Genomic DNA, 25,373 nt, shown 5'->3' on the forward strand with positions numbered 1-25,373 from the left:
CACGCAGCCCGGTGTCACTATTAATATTAGGAAACTCGATACAGCATAAACGACAGGTCTTCGGCGACACAAATTTCTATGCACGGTTGCGCAAAGGTAATTGATGGCGCAAGCAAGCAACTTTAGTTGGCGGTGCCAGGTGGCGGTGCCAGGTGCCAGGTGCATCGCCATCATTATCATCCGTTATCGCTCCTTAACACCTTATCGCTACACGTCGAACATATTACGACCCGTAATGAACTGTACTCTGACGGCGGCTGCGTATGGCGCGGCCTCTCGGTCCGAATATGAAAGCAATCTGCGGTTGTAACAGAGTGCGTTCAGTGCTTATAGCTTCCTGCGGGCTGTGTTCTCGCCGCTTAGTTGGCGTTGAAGCAAGAGGCAACACGAAGGTCAAATCGATCGCTGCTTCGGGCCCTATCTTGAATGGGATCGTCTTACGGAACGGATTGACGGAAGGACTGATGGACGAACGCGTTTCCTTTTTCGGTAGGCATAGAAATCCTTAAGCATTCAAAATAGAACAATTTAAAGCATGCCAGCTTATTCATTGTTCTAGAGATCAGAACGAGACCTCATAACAGCAAAACAGGGGAATTGAAATCCTGTAGTTGCATATGCGGTATATTTTAGTAGATATTCTAGGGTATGAAGGAACTGAAAAAACCATGCCTTTTGTTACTTTTGAATGTGTTTGCTTGGATAAAACATTAGTCTTGTTAGGGCTCATAAGTGGCTAAAGTGTTATTTTTGTCCGTATTAGGGAGTCAGCGAAAAACAGAAAAGCTTTTGGCATGGCTGCTGCTGGCGACCTGCACTTTCAAAAGAAATCAAGTATATTTCCGCATAAAAAGAAAGGGCATGTACTGGGGATCCATACAATAAGCTCATGGGAGTTCGATTGGCGTGCAGCCTTTTAGCACAACTTGCAGTTTTTTTCGGTATGACCTCAAGTATTGAAGAAACGTCATCTCACATTTCTACACTAAAGTAGCTATCTTTTGTGAATTAACAAGAAATATGTACGTAACATACAAATTCAAGGGACAGTTTTGACACAGAAGAACAATAGCGCTTCTGAATAATTGTATGATTCTATAATGCATTTAGCCTTGGACTTCACACCTTAACATCGAAAACACCAAGAAAATATTTTTCCCGTTCCCGTAGCAAAACGGAAGTGAAACAAAACATTTGCGCGACAATCCCAATATGAACTTAAGGTGCATACATTACGGGGTAATTAAACTTTCCAGTTTATCATTCTCTATGTCCTAAAAGTTATGTTGTTCTGTCAGAGCTGTATGCTGCACCAGACAAAAAAAAAACTCTCGTGTTTTATTCCACTTAATGATTAGTGTCGATTTAGGCGGGTTTTCTACAGGTAATATGTTAAGCTTACCGAAAATTGGCTGCGTGTGCTCATGAAGGAAGCATCGATAACTGAACGGGTAGCATTCCTTTGCAACACGAAAATCTTTAGAAGGATGAACTTCGTAGTTCTCATGCAAACCAGATGGCAATATGTTGTTGCCGTTAAAAGGAACTTTTAGCTCGGGCCCAAATTTGACGCGGCCTCTTCAAATACATATAAAACGCAATAACCCTTTTCTGAGATAACCCCTGGGCCGAATTTAATGAAATTTATTGCATTTGAGAGTAAAAGGTACATTCTAGTGACTGTGGAAAGCGGAATTTCAATTCTTGATGAATTGGCTTGAAATAATTTTCTAAAATCCGAAGGTTCGAAAAAAGATAGAAGCACGAGGTCTACATATTAATAGCTCTCCCTAAAGGACAGATATCGTGAGTATCTAAAGGGCATCCATTAGATCATTCAAGATTACAAAGAAGGCGCCAAATAAAACAACAGACGAAGGATGGAGACACGAGACAACTACATAGGCATCCTTCGTCTCTTGTTTTATTTGGCGCCTTCTTTGCAATCATGTATAACCAACTAGCCCACCAGCAGGTGCTCACTAAGATCATTCAAGGCGGACAAATTCGTCATGTGAATTTATGTCATTACGATATTATCGGGAGATACTCAAGAGACGAGAAGCCGCGAGAACTACGATGAAGTTGGTCTGTGCCTTGGCGCGGGCAGTGTCGGCCTGGCTGTATGGCTCCAGTGTAAATAGCCTGTAAATAGCCTCTTTCATCTGTGTCTTTCTACACGTAACATTCTGGTGGAGGTTAGCGATCCCCGTCCTCATCATGGGACTCCGAAGTGGTCGGTACATCAAGCTTGTCACCATGCCTCCCGGTGACGAGACCGCCTCTGCATTGGCTTCAGCTTGTCCAACTGCTCCAATCATCACGGTTGCCCAACATCGCGACCCTCTGTGTTCTCTGGCCTGGAGGGACCGGACCTTGACGACTCGATGAAGCTCTATGAACTGGCCAGGGCTAAGAACAAGTGGGACCCAACGATTATGCTCCTCAATGTCATCTTTTATCTCGGCGGCAGCCCCCGCATGTTGCACCAAACGCATGACGGCGAGATAACCAGTTGGGACAGTTTCAAAGAAAAGCTACGGGAACTGTTCGGCAGCCCTATTGGCCGCAAGGTTGCCGCGAGAAAGGCTCTATCGTCTCGTGTTCGGACATCTACAGAGCCGTGCGTTTCATACATCTTCGACGTCTTGGCTCTGTGCCGCAAAGCTGACGATACTATGTCTGAAGCAGATAAAGTGCCACATGTTCTATAAGGCATCGCCGAAGACGCTTTCAATTTGCTTGTTTTCGGTAACGTCTCGACTATCGACTCCATCATAAAAGAATGCCGTCGCCATGAACAAGCTAAGAGCCGCCGTATCACACCCCACATCACGCAGCTACCCAACACCGCTGTTACGTCGACATGTGAACGTCGACCCCATCAGCCCACTACCTGTTACGATGTAACCCGTATTGTTCGCCGCGAGCTCCAGGCCGCCTGTTCGTCAGCTTTCTTCGCGACGCCTCCCGATCCGCCAGCAACCACGATTGCAATGATTCAAGCCGTAGTCAGACAAGAATTTGAGAACACGGGTCTGAACTCAGTGTGTTCAAAGTCTCAACCCAGCGTTTCCCAGTTCTCTACCAGCCCTCCTCGTCCCCGACAGTCCTTTTCTGCCACATCTCGCCGCAACCCGTCCGAATGGCATACCCCTGATGACAGGCCGACCTGCTTCCACTGCTGTCTCATCAGCCACGTCGCTCGTCACTGCCGCAACCGATCGCCACCCCCTCCTCGGACATACGCCGGTACTTATTCTCGCACCTTTGGACCTTCTGTTCCCTATGCCACCCGTGATGAACTCAATGCCACTGATGCCCCTGCTCCGAACCTTCGCTACAGCCGCTCGCCCTCACCTTGACGTCACCAGTCTCGCTCGCCCCAACCCCGCCGCTTGTCTTCGCCGCCTATCGCCTCCCGGAGCCAGCCGAAAAACTAGGCACTGCAGCTCCTGCAGGTGGAGCTGCGTTGTCGACCCTGCCCTCAAATCCTCTGCTCACGTTACCAACGAACCAAAACCTTCTTGACGTTGACGGCTATCCTGTCACTGTACTCATCGATACAGGCGCACATCTCTCTATTATGAGTGCTGCCTTCCGACGACGACTCCTCCCCCCGGCGTCGGCACGCGTCGTCCGCGTGGAGGATGGCGGTACTGTGCCTATCGTCGGCATGTGTACGGCACGTCTCAGCATCGCCAGCCGCCACACCCCCTGACTTCTCACACCATGATTGCTCATTGCCCCCACGACATAATTCTTGGCCTCGAATTTATCTCCGCGCATTCCGCTCTTATTGATTGCTCTGCCAGTACCCTTCGCCTTGAGTTGCCGATTCTCGCAGAACCTATTGACGCACCCCACTGCCGCTTGCGCCCCACCGGCTTTCTTCGCCTGCCACCAAAATCAATAGCCTTTATTAACTGTTGACTTCCCCACCAGTTCCTGATGGCGAGTACCTCGTCACACCTCTGCCCGACATTCCATACAGTATGACATCACCGTGCCTCACAATATACTTACTATTACTGCGAACCGCACTCGCATACCTATCTTTAACTTTGGATTGGCAAAGGAAATTCTACCGTAAGGTATTTGCCTTGCCAGCGTTGATTGCCTCGGCGACCATCACGTGGCAGCGTTATCAACCGATGGTTCTTGCGAGCTTAGCAGGACCCTCGCCCCAGCTTCGGGCGCCGATCCCAACATAACGAAAATGGTTGTGACGGACCTGTCCTCTGCGCAGGCTAAAGGCCTTTACCAAGTATTATCGTCCCACCGAGATATTTTCGACTTCGACGATTGCCCTTTAGGCCGGACGCTCGCGGTCAAGCATTGAATTCTTACTGGCGATGCTACACCAATTCACCGACGAACGTATCGAGTTTCTGCGTCGGAACGCCGAGTAATTCAAAGGAAACAAAATGCTGGATAAAAACATCATTGAGCCGTCTTCCAGTCCCTGGACGTCACCTGTGGTGTTGGTTAAGAAGAAGGACAGCACATGGCGCTTCTGTGTAGACTACCGTCATCTGTACAACATTACTAAGAAGGATGTCTGCCCGCTCCCGCGTATAGACGACGCCCTTGGCTGCCTCCACGGTTCCAGCTATTTCTCTTCTATTGATCTTCGTTATGGATACTGGCGGATTGCTGTTGACGATATGGACAGAGAAAAAACCGCGTAAATCACACTTGATTGCCTATACCAATGTAAAGCAATGCCGTTTGGATTATGTAACGCCCCTGCCATCTTTGTGCCTATGGTCGACTCTTCGCTCCAAGGTTTCAAATGGTCCACATGCCTCTGCTACCTCAACGACATAATCGTCTTCTCGCCAACTTTCGACACTCACCTTGAGCGTCTAACAAATATGCTTGATGTATTTCGAAAGGCGAAGCTATAACTTAACGCGTCCAAATGTCGTTTTCGCAACCGCCACATTAGTCTTCTGAGTCATCTCGTTGACGCTTCGGGAGTACAGCCTGATCCGGACAAAACACTTGCTATGCGAAACTTTTCGGTTCCGAAAACAGCCGCAGACGTCCGAAGTGCTGTAGGGCTATGCTCGTACTTTCGTCGTTTTGTTCGATTTTGCGACAATTGCTACACCCCTCACTAATCTTTTGAAGAAATGCGTGCAATTCTCGTGGAGCACTTCAGAAGCCGCCGCCTTCTCTCGTCTCGTCACTCTTTTAACCTCACCACCCATTCTCGCCCACTTCGAGCCTAATGCTCCTACAGAATTGCATACAGATGCCAGCGGTCATGGCGTAGGTAGCGTCTTAGCCCAGCGTCAGCGTGGCCGGCACCGCGTTATTGCTTATGCAAGCCGCCTCCTAGCACAATCGGAGCTCGGCTATTCCATTACGGAACGAGAATGCCTTGCTGTTGTCTGGGTGGTTGGGAAGTTCCGTCCTTACCTTTACGGTCGCCCTGTTTCCGTAGTCACTGACCATCATGCTCTCTGCTGGCTCTCATCGCTTAAAGATGCTACAGGCTGGCTTGGTTGATGGGCTTTGAGGCTACAAGAATTTTCATATTCAGTGGTCTACAAGTCTGGCCGCCTGCACCAAGACGCTGACATGTTGTCGCGTTATCCTGCTGAACACTCTGACTGCTCCAATACTGCCAGTGCTGCTTGCGTATTCACTGTAACAGAGCTGCTTCATTTCGCCGACGAGCAGCGTCGTGACGCCTACATCAGAGCACTCATCGACCGTTATGAACACTCTCCGGCCGATGCCACTCTATGCCTCTTCGTCCTCCGCGACGCTCCTCTGTACCGTCGTAACATTCATCCGGACGGCTCTGAGTTCCTCCTTGTAATACCTAAACACCTCCGCTCCACCGTTCTAGAAGAGCTTCATGACGCACCAACGGCAGGACACCTCGGCGTATCTCGAACCTATGACCGTGTACGTCGCCGTTTTTTCTGGCTGGGCCTTGTCCGTTCCGTATCGCGTTACGTCGCCGCTTGTGAACTTTGCCAACGATGCAAGAAGCCTTGCCAGCTTCCCGCTGGTTACCTGCAGCCACTCGACAACTCTGCCGAGCCCTTCCATCGTGTTGGCTTAGACCTTCTCGGTCCATTTCCGGAATCTACATCAGGAAACAAGTCGGTTGCAGTCGCGGCTAACTACGCGACCCGCTACGCCGTAATCCGCGCTCTTCCAACCAATTGCGCCACTGAAGTTGCCGACCTCCTTCTATATGATATACTTTTGATGCATGGTGCTCCGCATCAATTGCTAACATGCCGTGGCCGTACGTTTTTACCCAAAATCATTGACGACATCATGCGTGCCTGCTCGATACAGCATAAATTAACTACCTCCTGCCACACTCAAACGAACGGCCTCAAGAGCATTTGAACCGCACCCTTACATACATGCTATCGATATACGTTTCAGACGACCACCGTGACTGGGACCTGGCTCTACCTTACAGCACCTTTGCGTACAGCTCCTCCCGTCTCGAAACTGTTCGCTTTTCCCCATTTTACCTCTTGTAAGGCCGAGAACCGATGCTAGTACTAGACACTGTGCTTCCGTACACCACAGCTTCAACTAGCGCTTATTCCCGTGATGCAATCGCCCGTGCTGACCACGCTCGCCAAATTGTGCGTGTTTGTCTACAAGTGCCTCAAGATAAACAGAAGCAACGCTATTACTTCCGTCACCGTGATGTCCATTTCTTGCCCGGCACCCTCGTGTTGCTTTTGTCACCATCGCGTAAAGTTGGCCTTTGTGAGAAACTGCTTTCCTGTTATACATGCCCATATCGCGTGCTCCGCCAAGTGACCGAGAGCCGACCGACGAATAGCCTGTAAATATCCTCTTTCATCTGCGTCTTTCTACACGTAACAATATATTACGTGAATTTGTTACGTTGTGGCGAGCGGTTCTGAAAAATAGGTATTTACACATTGAATGTTTGACACTTATGTATAACATATCAATTTTTTCTGCTTAAATGTACTATGAGGTGCAGTTCACAGAACTGCAAGATCAATTTTCATTGCTGAGTTCCTGAGTTGTAAGCGTAACACTTTTTTTTTCTTAAAATTTGTGATTTTTGTCCATCCTTAGTAAAAAAATTTACCGCCTAAATTAAAAATTTGAGGTCAGCATTCAATAGATCTTAAATTTTTCGTTTAAATGCCACAAACTTCGTCAAATTTGTTGCAGTGGTTGCCTACAAAAACGAATTCTCCTTTTACATGTGTTTATCTAGGAGCACCCGAACTAATGCTTCCCGTTGCGGCCAAGTTGCCGTTCAAGGCATGGAATCCACCAAGCCCATCAACTGCGACGTTACGTTCTACAATATGAGCGAAAAAGAGTTTGTTTTGCTTAGTTACACGGCTCCAATGCGGAAGCCAACTCCATGCAGGAGCAAGTTCACATCGGGACCCTCTGTCCTCACTATCACAAAGTCACTGCTTTTAATCCCGTCGTCTTCTCTAGGAGAGTCGATTAGGGAATCTGAAGACTGTTCAGCAGCAAATCACCATCGCCGACTCTGTTGCGATACCACGCACATGCTGTCCATAACCCGCAGTAACTCCGCCTTCAAGAAACTGGTTTGGAACTTGGGGAAAAAGGAATCATCCTGCGACACTCGGTTCGTTCGTCATGGCCCACCCCGTTCTTCGCTCATTCTGCAATGTTAAGGGCGGGCTAAAGGCCTTTCGTCCGGTTTGCCCGCTGTCTTGAACGTTGGATAAGTGCCGAGGAATGGGTGGTAATTTGACTCATCTAATTAACTGCGCCCATCCATTCGTTGTCGCGGTTCCCTTCCATTCACCTGTTTCTCTGGTTTCTAGGTAAAGGTGGGGTGAGTGCTTTTATTCATTCGCCACGCCCCCCTGATATGTGGTTAGGAAGTCCGCTTGTTTGACGCGTGGCAAACGTTCAACTAACACCTTTGGCGGTGTTGAGACGTAACATTCCTCTTAAAATAATGAGTTGTGGAGCACTGTTTCGCATTTCCGGACATATGAAAACCTTCGATACGACAGCATTCCAAAAGTACCAAGAAAGGTTGTATGAAACCAAACAATAGGAATATCTCAATACCGGGTTTGTTGCAAATGTGCTCCAAGACATTTTGCAGCCGCCACCTTCTGAAGATTCGCACTTGAAAGGGGAGATATCTTTTCGTTTTCGGCATGGCTTTAACCTACTTCTGTTTTAAAAGTTTTCATAGAAAGCGAGTTATAACGGGATTCTGTTCCTCTTAACAAGGAATGAAAAGAATTGGCAAAGAATTGGCAAAGAATGCTACTAATTCCCTAATTATTTCTTTTCAACGCTACTGGTTTTTTTTTTTTTTTTGTAGCTGGTGTAAGTTCACTGTTGTTGAAAATAATCTGCTTGCATAGTAGTCCGAGAAGTTATAAGCGCGCGTGATGCTATTCCAAGTAGTGAGCAAAAAAGTGAGAACGAATTTCAAGGTGCAAGAGCGGACATGGCTAAGCGAATGCATTTGTGTATAAGCTTGTGCATCGTAAAGCAACTCCTGGTGTACCAGTCAAGTACTACGTAAGACAGCACTGTGAAAGGTCGCAAGCTCTCAACTTGTAATCGGTTACACCTTTCGACGTGAATTTCTTATTGGATAGCATTAAGGCTACGTTGACACTAGGTCTCGAAGCGGGCGGAAGAGCGAAAATGTCAAAACAATCCGAGTAATTTCTCGCCCAAGTGGGCCTAAAACCCGACGACTTTCCTGGTTGGTCTCGGACTGATTTTCTCGCGACGGTAAAAAGTGGAAAGTCGTTGAACTCTACCGAAAACTGCACAGGCGTACAGCCGCAAACTGAAGAAGTCACCCAAAATGTCACTGGCTATGCTAACCGACACGTTAAAAAATTGCGTCGTTCTGTAAGATAGCACTGATAGCCTATAGAAGGACACGTCCCACAAGAGCGAGATTGGGATGGAAATTCTCGAAGATATGCGGATCAGGAAGAGGTGCAGCAGCGAAGCGTTGCCATGGCCCAACTTATCAAGATTTCGCAGAGCGAGGCGTATCCACCACCACCGCCTTCGGGACGCGCGCTTCTTCAGCTGATCCTTCTGCATCTGCATGAAACAAAAGGTTAAATAGATTATAGCTACTTTTTTCCTGTTGTATATCCGTCGTTAACATTCAGCGCGAGCGAAGTCGCACGCAATTACTGTTTTTCGTGACCAATGGATTGATGAACGCACTTACTTTTCGATATGTGGTGACGAGCTCCACCCCACGACCATATGTTCTCACAGCAGGTAAACTTGGCGAAGGTGGCCATAGCAAAAGAAATGTGAACATTTTGGGAATATGCGGAAAAACGTTTTTGCTAGCTTCGGTTTTTTCACCATATTTTCGCTTCCCAAGTGTGAACGAAGATAAAGCGTAGAAGTAAGGCCACGGCGCAAAACGCTCGCCAACGCTCGCAAAAGCTGCTGCGAGGCAATGCTTCAGTAGTTCACGTGTATCCTTCTTCCCAAGATGCCATGAAGCAGCTGTCTAGTTAAAGTACGCGTTTTCTCTGCACTACCACTCATAAAGAAAAAAAGAGCACTTATTTCTACTCCAAAATTCCTCCAGAGCCACCCGCAACCCTTTAACCACAGAACTACGGATACAGCGAACGTCCCCTTATACATATTAGCTCCATTGAAGAAACCAAAGATCCAGAGTTCGCGTTTCGTGGAAAGATTATCACGCGTATCGCTTTTACTGTCTGATGGGGACCATCTTTCACTGCTTCCCCAAATAAACACTTCATTCACAGTTTTACAGGCTTGGTTTGTTCACCACCATTGTTCACCATTCACCGTCACATAGGTCACTGAGTTTGTGCCCCTGGGTGTAAGGCAAGCGACGGAACAATTCAGAGCAGTCGTAGGCACCGGCGGGCCTCACTTCTTGCCTTCGACACTACGTGTGGACTTCTCGACCACGCCGCTAGACGGCGCAGTGTCTCTAGAAAACAGCGCGAGAGTACACTCCGGTTGCAGCATGATGCGTTTCTCAGCGCATGCACTAGCGCGACGTGCGTTTCACGAAGTGCTGTGCGCAGTCTTCCCTATGGGGCCGCTAGATTGCACATAGCGGTAATAGGAGGGTGCTCCTTAATTTAATCGGTGACCTGATTTCATGACCCCGTGAGGAAATTTTCTATAATTATTGCGGTTGTAGTACGCATTAGTGGGTCCCATTCAACAACGCACTCAAAGGATCTTGATGTCAGTACGTATGACTGCACTGTCTGGACCGTAGGTCTCATCCGCAGCGTGGACGTACTGTCTAACCTGAAGGTAGACAGGCGCCGGGCTGTACCATTCCTTCTTTCTGCCAATTTTTCTTTTTTTTCCTGATAATACGAGGTGGCTCAGTGTGTCTAGAAAGAAGTGAGAGAGAGGGGCCCGGCTGCCGCATTGCGCATTTCTCCGCGTTCGCACCCACCGACGTACCGTGCTTTTCCGAGGCCCCAGGCAGGCTTCTCTGTGGCAACAGCAGATCGCGCGTAGTTTTCTACTAAGTTCTACTAAGCTTCTAAGTGTAGTAACGACTGAAATACGGAAAGAGAAACAGCATGTTCGTTGGAAAGGAAAAAAGAAACCGGAAAGCTGGTGGTACATGGAGGTACGAGAAGCGATCGCCGAACGACAGAAAGCACCCCGAGAGCTCAGGCAGGCAAACAAGGCGCAGTTGCCGCAGGATGAAGTAGCGAGTAAATGGGAAATATGCCGGGTGAAAAAAATATAAAGTTAAAAAACTGGTGCAAGCAAAGATAAAAGGTGAAAGTGAGCCTTGGTTGTCAGAAATACGTGAGAAAAAGAAGGCCGCACCTAGAATAGCTTAGAGCAACATAAAATTATAAACCCGGAAGTCAACGACAATAAAACAACATATCCTAGACAAAGGCGGAAGCAAAGTGGGTGGGGAAGCGGCATTAAATGACATCCGAAAAATAACAGCACAATCTTTCTGAGGCAATGAGGATGCTGTAATTGATGAAAAAAAGAGCATGAAAGAGAAACAGATGGAAAAGGAGCTAGTGCTGACAAATTTCAACTGGAAGAGAGCGGAAGAGAAAATTCTCAGGTGCACAGCCACAGGAATAGACAAGAGTCTAAAAAATTTAACTTATGGGTTTTTACGTGCCGAAACCACGAGCTGATTATGAGGCATGCTGTAGGGGCGGACTCTGGAAATGTAGACCACCTGGGGTTCTTTAACGTGCACTTCAATAAAATTAAGTACATGGCTATTTTCGCATTTCGCCCCCATCGAAATGCGGCCGCCGTGGCTAGACGAGGTTCTCATTAGGCTGCTTAATGAACTGACCCAAAAAGCAAGGAATCTCTGGTGAAAGCACTGCAGAAACCTATAAAGACAGACGAATACCAGACAGTTGGCGACAAATTAAAATCAATTTAAGTTACAAAGTTAAGGGGGAGAAATATGGAATTCATTCATATACGCCCTCAAGCATTATATCCTTAACGTACAGGCTAGCAATGCAAGCAATCAAATTAAAGCTGCAAGCATGGGCACAGAACGATGGCATGTTGGGAGAACTTCAGAATGACTTTAGTAGAGGTAGGGATTGGGATGATAACTTATTTGTTCTTACTCAGTATATTGAAATATCAAGTGTAGAAAGAAGACCGTTAACGTGGCCATTTTAGACATTAAAGGACCGTATGACAACGTGGACCACAACATTTTATTGGATATTCTGGAAGCTGAAGGCTGAGGCAGCAATTGTCTACAGATTTTGAGAGAGATTCACCTAAAAATGCCCTTTGTGTTGAATGGGAAACGATGAGGGGCGAGAAGAAAGTTGATTTTAACAAGGGACTGAGGCAGGGGTGCCCCTTATCCGCAGTGCTGTTTATGAAGTGCATGTTGAGGATGGAGAGGGCGCTAGAAGGAAGTAATATTGGCTATAATCTCTCATATAAACTGGCGGGTACAGTAGCAGAACAGCAGCTTCCAGATTTATTTTATGCTGGCGACATTGTGTACCTAGCTAGCAAGCAAAGTAATTTGCAATGCTTAAATAATATCAGTTGGCAGGAAGGCGATAATTTAGGTTTGAAATATAGAACTGGAAAATCAGGTGTTATGGTATTCAATAAATACACTGAACAGACAGTGTCAATAGAGGGCTAGGAAATACCTCGGGTAAAAGAATATTAACACCGTGGTATATGGGCAAACGAAGGCAATAAATATATGGAAACACAGAAAAAAGAATAACAGTAGAGGGGAAGAGATATGCTGCCCTAATGAAACACCGAGCGCTATGGAGGTACAATAGGTACTACGTGCATATGTGCAAAGGTGTAATGGTTCCAGAACTAACTTTTGCAAATGCAGTTTGCTTGAAATTGGGTGTAGAATCAGAACTTGATGGCAACCAAAGGTCAGTGGGACGGCGCGCACTGGGCGCTCACGGAATGACTACAAATGAAGCTGTGCAGGGTGCTAGGAGCTGGGCAAGTTTTGAAGTGAGGGAAGCTCAAAGTAAAATTGATTATGAAGAATGCCTGAGGAATATGGAAGAAAGTATATGGGCTGCAAGAGGGTTGGAAGTACTTGTACAGGAAAAACATTAATTCCCACTGGAAGAAAAGAACTAGGAAGCTTACCAGCAAGTAAGTGGCTTGTAGGGTGAGTAACAGAGCGACAAAGAACCTTAAACGGAAAGTCAGAGAGGCTGAAATATACTTATGGGTGGCGGCAATGGAAAAGAAACCTGTCATGAGTATCTTCTTAAGAGGTAAAAATGAAACCACAAAAGAGACGATTTCATTATCATCATCATCATTATCATCATCAACCTGGCTACTCCCACTGCAGGGCAAAGGCCTCTCCCATCCTTTTGAAACTACCCGGTCATGTGCTTATGGTGGTCATGTTGCCCCTGCAAACTTATTAATCTCATCCGCCCGCCTAATTTTCTGCGGCCCCCTGCTACGCTTCCCTTCTATTGGAATCCAGTCTGTAACCCTTAATGACCATCCGTTATCTTCCCTCCTCATTACATGTCCTGCCCATGTCCATTTATTTTTCTTGATTTCAACTAGAGAGAGAGAGAGAGAAGTGGTTCTTGTGGGGAAGGAGGAAAGGCTAGCACTATTTTCTGCAACTCATACGGGAGCACGGCTTAGCGCCAGCAGGGTCCGGGAGATGGGATTAAAGGAGAGAGAGCGCAGGAGGAAGAAAGGTAGAAGGTCGTCCTAGCAGCATCAGAGCAGCCCGGCCGGGAGGGCCCAGTGGGTTCGACCGGATGAGTAGGCTGGAGGTAGGCCGTATATGAGGTGGCCCAGCAGAAGCGAAGTAGTGGCGGATCAGGAAGCCCGAGGTTGTGGGATGACCGTGGTGGGATGACCCTTAGGCCATCCGCCTTTGTAGAAATTTCCTATAGTCTCGCCGACAGCCCCGACGAGTCGATTTACTCGACGACACTTAGGAAGGCTGGTAGCGGATTGCGACAGGGGAAGAGGACATCTACCTGTCGTGAACATGGGAGCCCCAGGCGGTGGAACTCTTGCAGAAGTCGGCCGCGGTGCTGTAGCTGAGCAGGGCAGGCCAGCAGGAGGTGCTCCAGAGTCTATGGTTCACCACAGGAGGCACAGGCTGGCGAGGTAGCTTTCCCGAGGCGGTGCCGGCGGGCTGCCCTCCAGTAGCAGCCAACTCGCAGTCGGAGCAGCAACGAGGCATCCCTTCGTAGGAGGCCGTGCTGTGGAAGAGGCCGTGGAGGCCGGCCCAGGGATACCCGTTTGTCCGGGTGGCAAGCGAAGATGTGCTGGCACAGCCTGTGTCTCGAGAAGTCTGCGGCCGTTGCAGCAGGGCTAAGGGGGACGCTTGAGTGATGGGCACTTTTTGCAAGAGTGTCCGCCTCTTCATTGCCCAGGATCCCCACGTGTGCCGGTAGCCAATGCAGGGATAGTGAGCATCCTGCGTCCGGAAGGGCCGTCAGTGGTGAAGAGAGCAGCGCAACCCCAAGGTTTCTGCAGGCAGAGCAGCGTCGCCTTGGAGTCGCAGAAGATGGCTGCCGGGGTCGCTGGTAGCTCTTCTGCAAGTAGGTCCACAGCAAGGTGGAGTCCTGCTAGCTCTGCTGCGGTAGAGCTTGCGTGTCCCGGGAGACGGCACAGCTTCCTCTTTTGTAGGGGCAGTGCAACGCAGGCTGTTGTGGATGAGCCCGTCTCCGGTATCACGGATCCATCGACGAAGATGCGAAGGCGGTCCCCAAGTCTCCCTTGGAGGAGAGAGGCTGCCGTCTGCTGTAGGGCACATATTGGGTAACGGTTCTTCGAGGCACCTGGCAGCTCCGTCGAGATAGGGATTGGTGGTCGATGTGGTGGGCGAGGCTTTAGAGCGTTTGCAGGCGTGTCCCCTATGACTTCCTTATAGAGGCCACACAGCCGTCCCATGAGTGATGCTGGCCGGGAACGTAGGCGGGTCTGGAGTGCTTGACCATCTGCGGCATGGTGTAGGCGATCAATGTGTCGTAGCCCTTGTTGTAGGAAGAGTAATGGCAGGGGCCAGGCACCTGCCCCAGCCAAAGTGGCGGCCACTTGTGAGGTTCGGGGAACGCCAAGACAGAGCCGTATTGCTGACCGGTACTGCAGCTCCAGTTTGCGTAGGCGGGGCGGGGCCAGCGCCACAAGACAGAGGGCATACAGTGCCCGTGAAGTGGCTGCAGCTTCAAATAGCTACAGGGCCAACCTCGTGGTAAAGCCCTGTCCACGGGCAAGGAGCTGTGAGGGCGCCTTGCGGACCCGAAGCGTCTCGGCGTACAGGGCCTTGGTAGCCGACAGCCAGGTCAGCCGATGGTCAATGCGCAGCCCCAGGTAGGTGACTGTCTTCCTCCATGAGATCTGGACGCCCTCCAAGCGCAGCCGGGCAGCTGAACGGTGGGCTGATGCTCTGGGACGCAGTAGTAAGGCCTCAGTCTTCCTGGCCGAGATGGTAAGGCCGATGCTACACAAGTAGGCCGCCGCACTTTCCAGGGCTCTCTGTAGGGCCGCACGTGCCTTGCGGATGTGTTGCGGTGGACCCAGCACCCATAGGGCGATGTCATCGGCGTAGATTGACAACTAAGATGTCATTACCTTGCGTTCGTTCCCTCACCCAATCTGCTCTCTTCTTATCCCCGCTCCTTAACGTTACATCCATTGTTCTTCTTTACTAGCTCGTTGCGTCGTCCTCAATTTAACTAGAACCCTTTTCGTAAGCATCCAGGTTTCTGCCCCGTAGGTGAGTACTGATAAGACACAGCTGTTATACACCTTTCTGTTCATAATTGCAACCTGCTGTTCATGATTTGAGAATGCCTGCCAAACGCAACCCAGCCCATTCTTATTCTTTTGATTATTTCAGTATTAGGATCTGGATCCGCGGTCACCTACCTGCCCTAGGTAGATGTATTCCCTTACAACTTCAAGTGCCTCGCTACCTATCGTAAACTGCTGTTCCCTCCCGAGACTGTTAAATATTACTTTAGTTTTCTGCAGGTTAATTTTTAGACCCTCCCTTCTGCTTTGCCTGTCCAGGTTAGTGAGCATGCACTGCAGTTTGTCCCCTGAGTTACTAAGCAAGGCAACATCATCAGCGAATCGCAAGTTACTAAGGTATTCTCCATTAACTCTTATCCCCAAATCTTCCCAATCTAGGTCTCTAAATAGCTCGTGTAAACACGCTGTAAATAGCATTGGAGAGATTGTATCTCCCTGCCTGACGCCCTTCTTTATTGGGATTTTGTTGCTTTCTTTATGGAGGACTACGGTGGCTGTGGAGCCACTATAGATATCTTTCAGTATGCTTATACGGCTCGTCTACACCCTGATTCCGTAATGCCTGCATGACCGCTGAGGTTTCGACTGAATCAAACGCTTTCTCGTAATCATCGAAAGCTAAAGATAAGGGTTAGTTATATTCCGCACCTCTCCATCACCTGATCGATAGTGTGAATATGGTTTATTGCTGAGCAGCCTTTACGAAATTCGGCCTGGTCCTTTGCTTGACAGAAGTCTACGGTGTCCCTGATTTCATTTGCGACTAGTTTACTAAATACTTTGTGGGTAACGAATAGTAAGCTGATCGGTCTATAATTTTTCAAGTCATTGACATCCCCTTTCTTATGGACTAGGATTATGTTGGCGTTATTCCAAGATTCCGGTGCGCTAGAGATCATGAGGGATGGCGTATACAGGATAGCCAGTTTTTCTAGAATAATCTGCCCGCCATCCTTCAAGAAATCTGCTGTTAGCTGATCGTCCCCAGCTGCTTTCCCACTTTGCATAGCTCCCAAGGCTTTCTTTACTTCTTTCGGCGATACTTGTGGCATGTCACATTCATCTAGTAGATTTCCAAATCCATTGTGGCACTGGTACTGTATAAAGCTCTATAGAGCTCCTCAGCCACTTGATGTATCTTATACATATTAGTAATGATATTGCCGGCTTTGTCTCTTAACTCATACATCTGATACTTGCCTATAACTAGTTTCTTCTTCACTGCTTTTAGGCTTCCTCTGTTCCAGAGAACATGCTCAATTCTATCCATATTATACTTCCTTATGTCAGCTATTTTGTGCTTGTTGATTAACTTGGAAAATTCTACCAGTTCTATTCTAGCTGTAGGGCTAGAGGCTTTCATAAATTGGCATTTTTTAATCAGATCTTTCGTCTCCTGCATAGCTTAACTGTATTCTGTTTATCGAAGTTACCACCGACTTCTATTGCATACTCCTTAATGATGCCCATAAGATTGTGGTTCATTGCTTCAATACTAAGGTCCTTTCCCTCAGTTAAAGGCGAATACCTGTTCTGTAGCTTGATCCGGAATTCCACTGTTTTCCCTCTTACCGCTAACTCATTGATCGGCTTATTATGTACCGGTTTCTGCCCTTCACTCCTCAAGCCTAGGCTAATTCGAGATGTTACCATACTGTGGTCATTGGAGCGCACCTTGCCTAGCACGTCCACATCTTGTATGATGCCAGGTTTAGCGCACAGTATGAAGTCTATTTTATTTCTAGTCTCGCCACTCGGGCTTCTCCACGTCCATTTTCAGTTATCCCGCTTGTAGAAGAAGGTATTCATTATCCGCAAATTATTCCATTCTGCAAACTTTACTAATAACTCCCCCCCTGCTATTCTTATAACATATGCCATATTGCCCCACTGACTTGTCTCTAGCCTGATTCTTGGCTACCCTGGCATTGAAGTGACCCATCAGTATGGTGTATTTTGTTTTTACTTTACCCATCGCCGATTCCACGTCTTCACAGAAGTTTTCGACTTGCTGGTCATCATGACTGGACACAGGTGCGTAGACCCAGAAATAATTTATGTTTACTCGAAAGGAAGCTCATTACTTTTCTAAGCGAGATCAGGATGCCTTAGAACACGCACCTATAAAGCGAGATATAAGAAAGAAGAAGCAGTATGCGCTTGCTGCGGTAAAGCTAGGGCATCGATCGAGCATGTTTTATTATAAAGTGAAAATATCTGCCCAGCGGTCAATTTAGGCACGACTTGCCTCCTTGAAGCCCTTGGGTTCAGCGAGAGCAGGGGAAAAGTAAACATGTGCGCAATAGAGATTAGTACTAGGCGGTTGGATGATTGGTAGAAGTAAAGAAATGAAAAAAAAACAGTAACGTACAAAAACCAAGTTCATAATAGAGGTTCAGAATGTTTGGGTATAAAAATTCATCGGGGTCTTTTTTTTTTCTTTTTTCTCCTTATTTAACTACATAGGGGAACAGGCAGTATACTAGGAAGAGCTTGGCTCCGCAACGCACCGCTCCGTTCCAAAGGGGACGCTAATAACAGCCATCCATGCATCCAGTATGGGAGTCTACATGCAAGCACTGCTGCATGTAGGCTCCTTATGCTAAGGGAAGCGTGAAAGAGAAGCCCCGCATCAGTAGACGGTTAATACATAACCCGTTTCGCCGGTGCAATACGTTGTTACCCCATATTTAATTAATGCTAAACAGGAGAGGTGCGTAAGGCGTCTTCTGCTGATTTTTTGTCGTAGCCCAGCGACAGATTCGCAGTGGCACATAGCTGCTTACCTTAGTACAGTAGTACCTACCAAGTCCTTCATCTACAGTGACGCATGTCGGTGTGCAAAGGCTTCGTTAAAAACGGCATGCATGCTCTCATTACCCCATACCCAGTGACCCAAGTTTAGCTGATGGCTGGTTTCGCACCGGGTTCTCTCAGCACAGCAGCTTGATGCGCCACCCAATCAACCACCAATAACCCAGTGGGCCATGTAGGCGGGAGAAAGATAGATAGATAGATAGATAGATAGATAGATAGATAGATAGATAGATAGATAGATAGATAGATAGATAGATAGATAGATAGATAGATAGATAGATAGATAGATAGATAGATAGATAGATAGATAGATAGATAGATAGATAGATAGATAGATAGATAGATAGATAGATAGATAGATAGATAGATAGATAGATAGATGTAAATGACAAGTTAATGCCGCTCAATCCCACTGCGACATTTTTGTACGGGACGGACAGATTGCTCTCTTGACCAGATTCACCCAGATAGGCACTGTAAGAGGAATTGGAGCTTAGGATCACCCACTACAGTGCAGCCACTCCTTCTAGCCTGTCCTTCCTGGAGCTCGCCGGCATCCTCGAAATGTGCAATCGCAGAGGCATAAAGAGGGCACGCAATACCTAATCACACTCCTCCTGTTGTGTTTCGCATTGACACTGTTGAGGTGTTCAGATGGCCAACATCGCTTCTCCGGTAATTCAGCAGTCCTCTTGTTCTCACAGTTGCTGCTTTGTGGCGTGGAACGACCAATCACCGTTAAGAGCATGGGTTTTTTTTGTACGCCCTTTCAATTATTGTGCTCCGTCGTTTCAAACTCCTCTTCCTTATCACTTAAGCCGTACGCCACTACTCGCTCATGTCTAAAACCAGGGACGCGTCCGACAAATAAATTGTCACAGGTGCACCTTCCCCTCTGCAGACAAGTAGCCGTGTCACTCCAGAGGTGGTCATACCGAGGCGTTAGTAATAGGAGCCGGTTTGACCCTTGCGATTACCCTTACGCCCATTGCGCAGGATTGTGAATTGGTATTCAGAACGTTTGATGATGGGAAAAGGAACCTCGTGGCGCGGCTGAAGAGAAGGGCGAGGCATGTCAACACGGAAAAAAAAACAAACGTGTGAGGATGTTTGCATGTTTGTGGACAGAAAAATGTGCTTATTCGTGTGAGAAGAGGTTGGCAATGGACGCAAGTTGTACCCGAAAATGCGTATGTGCTGGACGAACGAAGATGGATACAAAACATACGGCGTGGATACGAGCTTGACGACGTCAGTGGGCAAACGGAGGGTGCAGCCGTAGGCGCTGTCCGTTCGTCCGGTCCACTCCTTGGTCACGCCCCGTCTGAAGTCGCGCTTGTTTTCCTCTTTAAACGAGTCGTACCATCTGGGCCAAAGTTCCCCCCTGTTGAGCCGTAAACCACCTCAGCTACAGCGCAGGCGAGTTTGGTCGGAGTGTTGACCGAAGGCCGAGCAACACGACTTGAAGGTGTGATACCCGATCTTCCTCGTGAGGCTTAGCGGTGAGTGCAGCTTTCAAGCGTCGATGCAGCCTCTCGACGATGCCGTTGGATGCACGGTGATAAGCGGTTGTGCGAATGTGCGCACAACCTGGAATTGATTTTACAGACATGAAAAGTGCAGACTCAAGCTGTCTTCCTCGATCAGTGGTCACCGATGATGGCACACTAAAAACGGCGAATGCGGGTACAAAGACAAATATGACCAATTCAGACGTTATGTCCAGCATTGGAGTTGCTTCAGGCCACCGTGTGTACCTATCAATACACCTAAGAAAATAGGCACAACCACGGCATGGCGGCAAAGTTCCTACCATGATTAAGTGAATGGTGAGTTGGTGAGTAGGCGTGTCGTTGCACTGTGATACGTTGACACGCTGTAAAATTGCGGACCCAGTATCGTATATCAGCGCGTCTGCGCGGTCAAACGATAAGGTATTGCGTGGCAGGTACGCCTGGATGGCAGATTGAGTGCCGTATGTCAAAAGCTGCTCGATGATGACGAGCACAAGCATAAATGTGGGTACATTAGGTGGACCACCGCACCAGAGTGGGGCGTTGTGGCCGGGAGAGTTAACTAGCTCCAACCTAAGGATGTAGACGATAGGAGTCATGGAAGTTCATCGTTGGATACTTGAGCCGCCACGAGTGAAAACAAGGAAAGGTTGACAGAGCGTATCGTGGCGTTGATGGTAATACAATTGAGAGCGTATTAAGCTCTCAGCTTCCTAAGCTGTCTTTGACGTCGCGTATGTATAATATGGAGTCATAAACCACATACTATCCCGTATTTCCACTCTAGCGAAGGTGCTGCGACCCAAGGAAAGCTAACGGCCTGATGATTGCAAATGGTGTCTGTGTTGTCTGCGTCGTATTTATCAGGGCCGCGAGCTGCGTGCTCGCATGTGCTTATGCACGTGGGCGTTCTGTGCGGTATCGTCAGTTTAAAAAATACACCTGGCACAGCGCGTGTCCCTGTACGTATTATGCACCCAACATTGGTCTACTGAGAGTCTTTTCAGCGCCTTGCACAGTAGTGGACCTGCAGTGACAGGCTTGCATAGATTTCTGCGCAGCGTGAGTGATTTAGCATTGCTTGCTGTGTTAGGTATTGTTGCGTAAGGATATGTGCCACCCATAAAAGAGAAATTTGGTTTTCGCCGCTGATGACTGCACGTTTGTATGACTGCCTGTAAGTTGCTGAGCAATACGCACGGTCTAAAAGGCACCATAATGGATCAGGCGTAAGAGAATAGGAAGCAGTGGGCTGCACGGAAACGTCGTCCGCTTTTGCCTCTACCCTCAGCTGCATTTGGCTGGCGGGACGTAAGGCTTATACTACACAATCGATAGCTTGTCGATCATTATGTGACGATAAGTTTTGTAACTGTCTATAAAAGAAGTGAAAGCACAGTACAGGTTTGAGAGCGCACCAATGTAATAATAAAACTGCTTCAGTGCCAGCATTAGTTCTTCATTGAATTGCGAATGGGTAAAATTCATATGTCCAAATAGTAAGCTTATCACTACGCAAGGTTAACAAGCGAAACTTGAAGAGCGGAAGTATATAGCCAACTCCGTGCGCCACTTGATGAATTTCTTGTCCTCCTATGGGTGCGAAAATGCTATTTCTGTGCCAACCCAAATTACTTCACAAAGTTCTACTTCTATAGATATATGTGTTTCAACCTGAATGCATCAGATTTCAAAGCAGGAGCATTATCATGCGACATCAGTGACCATCTGCCTATATTCTTTGCACGCATATTTAGCACCAGCAAAAAAGGACAGAAGGGAGACGACACTACAATGCGCCTTCCGTCCTTGTTGGCTGGCGCTAAATATGCTTTCTGTTTACCAACACGCCCAACAAATGGCAATGCTGAAATATATTCTTTGCCACGCAACACACCCTAACCACGAACCATAAACGCTGGTGGCTTGAGCATAGAGTGGTGAATGACTGCTCCTTAAGCTATTTCCATTCTTTAATTGAGCGGGCTGACTGGTCAAATGTGTACTTACAGCAGGATGCAATTTCTGCGTGTGAGGTTTTTCTTCGGGTCTTTCTTAGTTGCTACAATGATGCATTTCCACTGAGAGAGAATAAAAAAGGCGATCGCAAAATTAAAAAGCCCTGGATTGACACTCTTACTAAAGCCTCTTATTGACCTACTAAACTCTATTGACCTTGACTATTGACCCTAGTGACTATTGACCTTACTAAAACGCATCAAGAAAAACAACAATATGTTCCGCTAATTCATAAAATGCAAAGACGGTGACTTGTTCAAAGAATTTAAAAAATATCGCAATATAATAAACACTGATATCAAGAAAGCCAAACTTGTATATTATGAAGCAATGTTTGCGAGGATAATAACGGATCCGGCAAAAATCTGGAGATAGGTAAATTACCTTACTGGCAGAAACCCATCACTGGTTAAGGCTGACCAAATAGTAATCAATGATTCTATAGGAGACAAGACGCTAACAGATGAAATTAACGAGTATTTCATTAATGCAGCCGTACCCCAGCCATCTGTTCAACAAAGTGGGCTCTACTGGCCTTCTCGTCGAATAAATTCATTCGTTTTGGATGCCGTTACCGAAAGAGAAATCAATGGTCTTATAATACGCTTAAAAAATGTCGCAAGTGGGTATGATGAAATTAATGTTGAACCTGTAATGCGAGTGTAATTAGTTATCAGCCCTGTCCTATCTCGTTAGTCTCACGTTTTCTGCTGGAGTCTTCCCAGATAAACTAAAACTGGCCAAAGTAATTCCAATACACAAAGGAGTTACAACTGACGATATTATGAATTAGCTGCTAATCTCAGTGCTACCGGTGTTTTCAAAGATTTACGAATTGTCGATCAATAACCGGCTGTCAAAATATCTAACCATGTATCATATAATATCACCCTCGCAGTATGGTTTTCAGAAAAATAAGACAACTCAGGACGCTCTTCTTGCCGTCAAGCAGCAAATTATCGAAATTTTGAAGATCAGCTCTTCACCTTAGGAATATTTCTCGATCAGCGCAAAGCTTTTGATTCCGTTGACCACAAAATCTCAGCTATAAAACTAGATTGCTATGCAATGCGAGGTATCACATTGGACCTCATAAAGAACTACTTATCGTTTCAGCGTCAGATTGTTAAAATATACTGTACTTCTTCAAAACAGCTTGACATTAAACTAGGTGTCCCGCAAGGTGCTATATTAGGCCCGTTACTTTTCCTCTTCAATGTGAATTACATTATGGAACTACAAAAATACCCACAGTAACCATGTTTGCAGACGCCACTAGTTTATTTTTTACAGGTAGAACACTGCATGACATTGAACAATCGGCTAATCTGTATTTAAATTATTTATCCACATGGTTGCAACAAAACAAACTACAGTTGAATGCAGTAAAAACATGGTACATAATATTTAAGCCAATCAATAAGCATAAAAAATGATAAACCTATAGTACAGAGGACATAACTTACAACAAGTAACTGTGCAAAAGTTTCTTGGGGTATGTTTTAGTGAAGAGTTGTCTTGGACCCCTCATGTCAATCATCTGCTCTCCGAACTCGCGAAGTCTGTTGGATGTATTAGAAAAATATCCCCTCTTCTACCTCTTTGACTAAAGCAATCACTATATTACTCCCTGTTCTATTCTAAACTTTTGTATGGTATTCGGGTCTGGGTAACAATGAAAAAGGGAACTAAGTTAGGCTACAACTGCTCCAGAAACGTGTCCTCCGGATTTTTGTGAACCATACCGGCCCTATCAGATTGTTGCCAACGCAACCACTTTCTTCCAGATTTGATGTTTTACCTGCAAATGATGTCTATTTATGGATACTGGCACAGCGAAAATATAAAAAGAAACCTCACAGTATTTACACACCTGTCTTGGCGCAATACGATATCAGTAACCCCAAACGCAGAAATAAAAAAGTCAGAACGAATTATGGAAAAAAAGATCTGGAATATCAGGTAATAGACATGTTAAATAACTTTGCTTCGATTTTGGATTTCTGCCTACCCAGAAAAATGTTCAAACGTGAACTGCGGGCAATTTTGTATTCCGTTGAAATTGTTAAGTAAGAATGAGAAATGTAAATTTCCGTTTGAATTGTTGACTTCCGTTTAAGTGTTTTTGTGATATGAGCGAATCTGTCCATAGTGCTTAAGTACAGCCATATTGTATAGGATGTATGCGTGTACTATTTGTAACGCAGCTTCTCTTTTTTGTACCAGCTTCGGCTGTACTGCTGTAGGCTGCTCCTTTTGTTACGGGGGCAGAGATCTCGTTAGGCAACCATGCCTTTAGTCTATGCCACCCGCAGGATGATGTGATTTTCCTGCAAATAAAAACTGACTGAATGACGGACTGACTATGTGAAATTCTTCAAATAAATGTTTGTTCACTAGCACAACTAAACGTTCTTGTCCAGTGCTCTAAAGCAAGTCCGTGCACAAGGCTTTATTTTCGCTAGTAATGTTTGTGCCGTCTACGAGTCTTCATGATAGACGTTGACAACGACACCCGCTATCGCTCTATAATGTACCCGGTTGATTAGTGCTCGCCTCTCTCTCTCCCCTCATTCTGCACTTTTTTTTTTTATCCCTCTACCCTTACCCCCGTTTTGGGTAGCCAAACGGAACTACCCATGGTTAAATTCCCTCCCTTTCTATGCATCCTTTCTCTCTATATCTGTAACAATACAGCCAATCACGTGAACACTGCGAATTATAATATGTATAACAATTCAGGCCATTTACTCTCAAATGTGTATTTCCATTAAACATAATACTTTTCACAATTCTCTCTTCCAGGTTGGGACGCCATTCTTCCAGTTTCGGGCCAGAATTTCTCAACCTTCGACAGTGACAATGACGGTTCCACTTCTAATTGCGCCGAACGCTACCGTGGTGGATGGTGGTACGGTGATTGTCTAGGTGGCAATCTAAATGGGCTCAACTTGAACGGTCGCCACGATAGTACTGGTGACGGCATTGACTGGGACACAACAGAAGCTCTGTACCACTACTCTTATCCAAACGTTCGCATGATGATCCGACCAAGAGGGCACGCTGGTAGCCCAACCGCTACAAGCCCTACCTATGACGACGATATGATCGGTTGGGCTTATAGCACACCCGAAGGTTTATAAGCACAGTTCATCGGTCGTGTTTCAAAGCAGAAGAAGCTTCTTTTATCTTCTTTTACCTTACTCCAGCAGGTATAGCGAAATAAGAAGCACGGAGGACTAGTATGACGTAATGGATTCTTTCCTGCTTGTATTTTTTTGACTTTGTGGTTGTTCAATAAACGAAATCAATCATACATTTTTGGCCTTATGAGTGCTGGAGAATGGCGTCTGTGGAGTTGAAAGAGTTTATTCTGAAATCAAAATTATCTTAGAAAGTAGCTTTTAAGAATCCCTGTATTCCAAATCCACAGGTCGACAGTGAAAGTTACCGCATAAAAAAACAATATCTAAGAGTGCTGCCTCACTAATAAATTTCACCGAACCGGAAGTAATAACGGCAGAGCCTATCTCACGATGTCAGTCATTGGTAATGCGATTATTATTCAAGCAGTGTAGTGACAAACCGTATTGCTGAACAGAAGTTCATTTAAATTCTGAAGAAGCTATTCTGATATTTCCGTTACTTAGGCAATATGAGACACTCACTGTCTCTAACTTCAACCTACTTTTGTATAACGCTCGCTTGCCAAGA

General features: G+C 46.6%; 1 protein-coding gene across 2 annotated transcripts in view; it reads left to right on the forward strand.

Annotated features, from left to right (window-relative positions):
* LOC126524993 (techylectin-5A-like) overlaps positions 1-24,977 on the forward strand; it is a 66,349-nt gene extending 41,372 nt beyond the window's left edge. For both annotated transcript variants that reach the window (XM_055067534.2, XM_055067533.2), the window contains exon 6: positions 24,465-24,977. In XM_055067534.2, coding sequence (XP_054923509.2) covers positions 24,465-24,802 — 338 coding nt within the window. In that variant the 3' untranslated portion in view covers positions 24,803-24,977. The remainder of the gene's footprint in view (positions 1-24,464) is intronic.
* Positions 24,978-25,373: the final 396 nt, after the last annotated feature.

The sequence above is a fragment of the Dermacentor andersoni genome, chromosome 3 (genome assembly GCF_023375885.2).
Source record: "Dermacentor andersoni chromosome 3, qqDerAnde1_hic_scaffold, whole genome shotgun sequence".
Taxonomy (NCBI): domain Eukaryota; kingdom Metazoa; phylum Arthropoda; class Arachnida; order Ixodida; family Ixodidae; genus Dermacentor; species Dermacentor andersoni.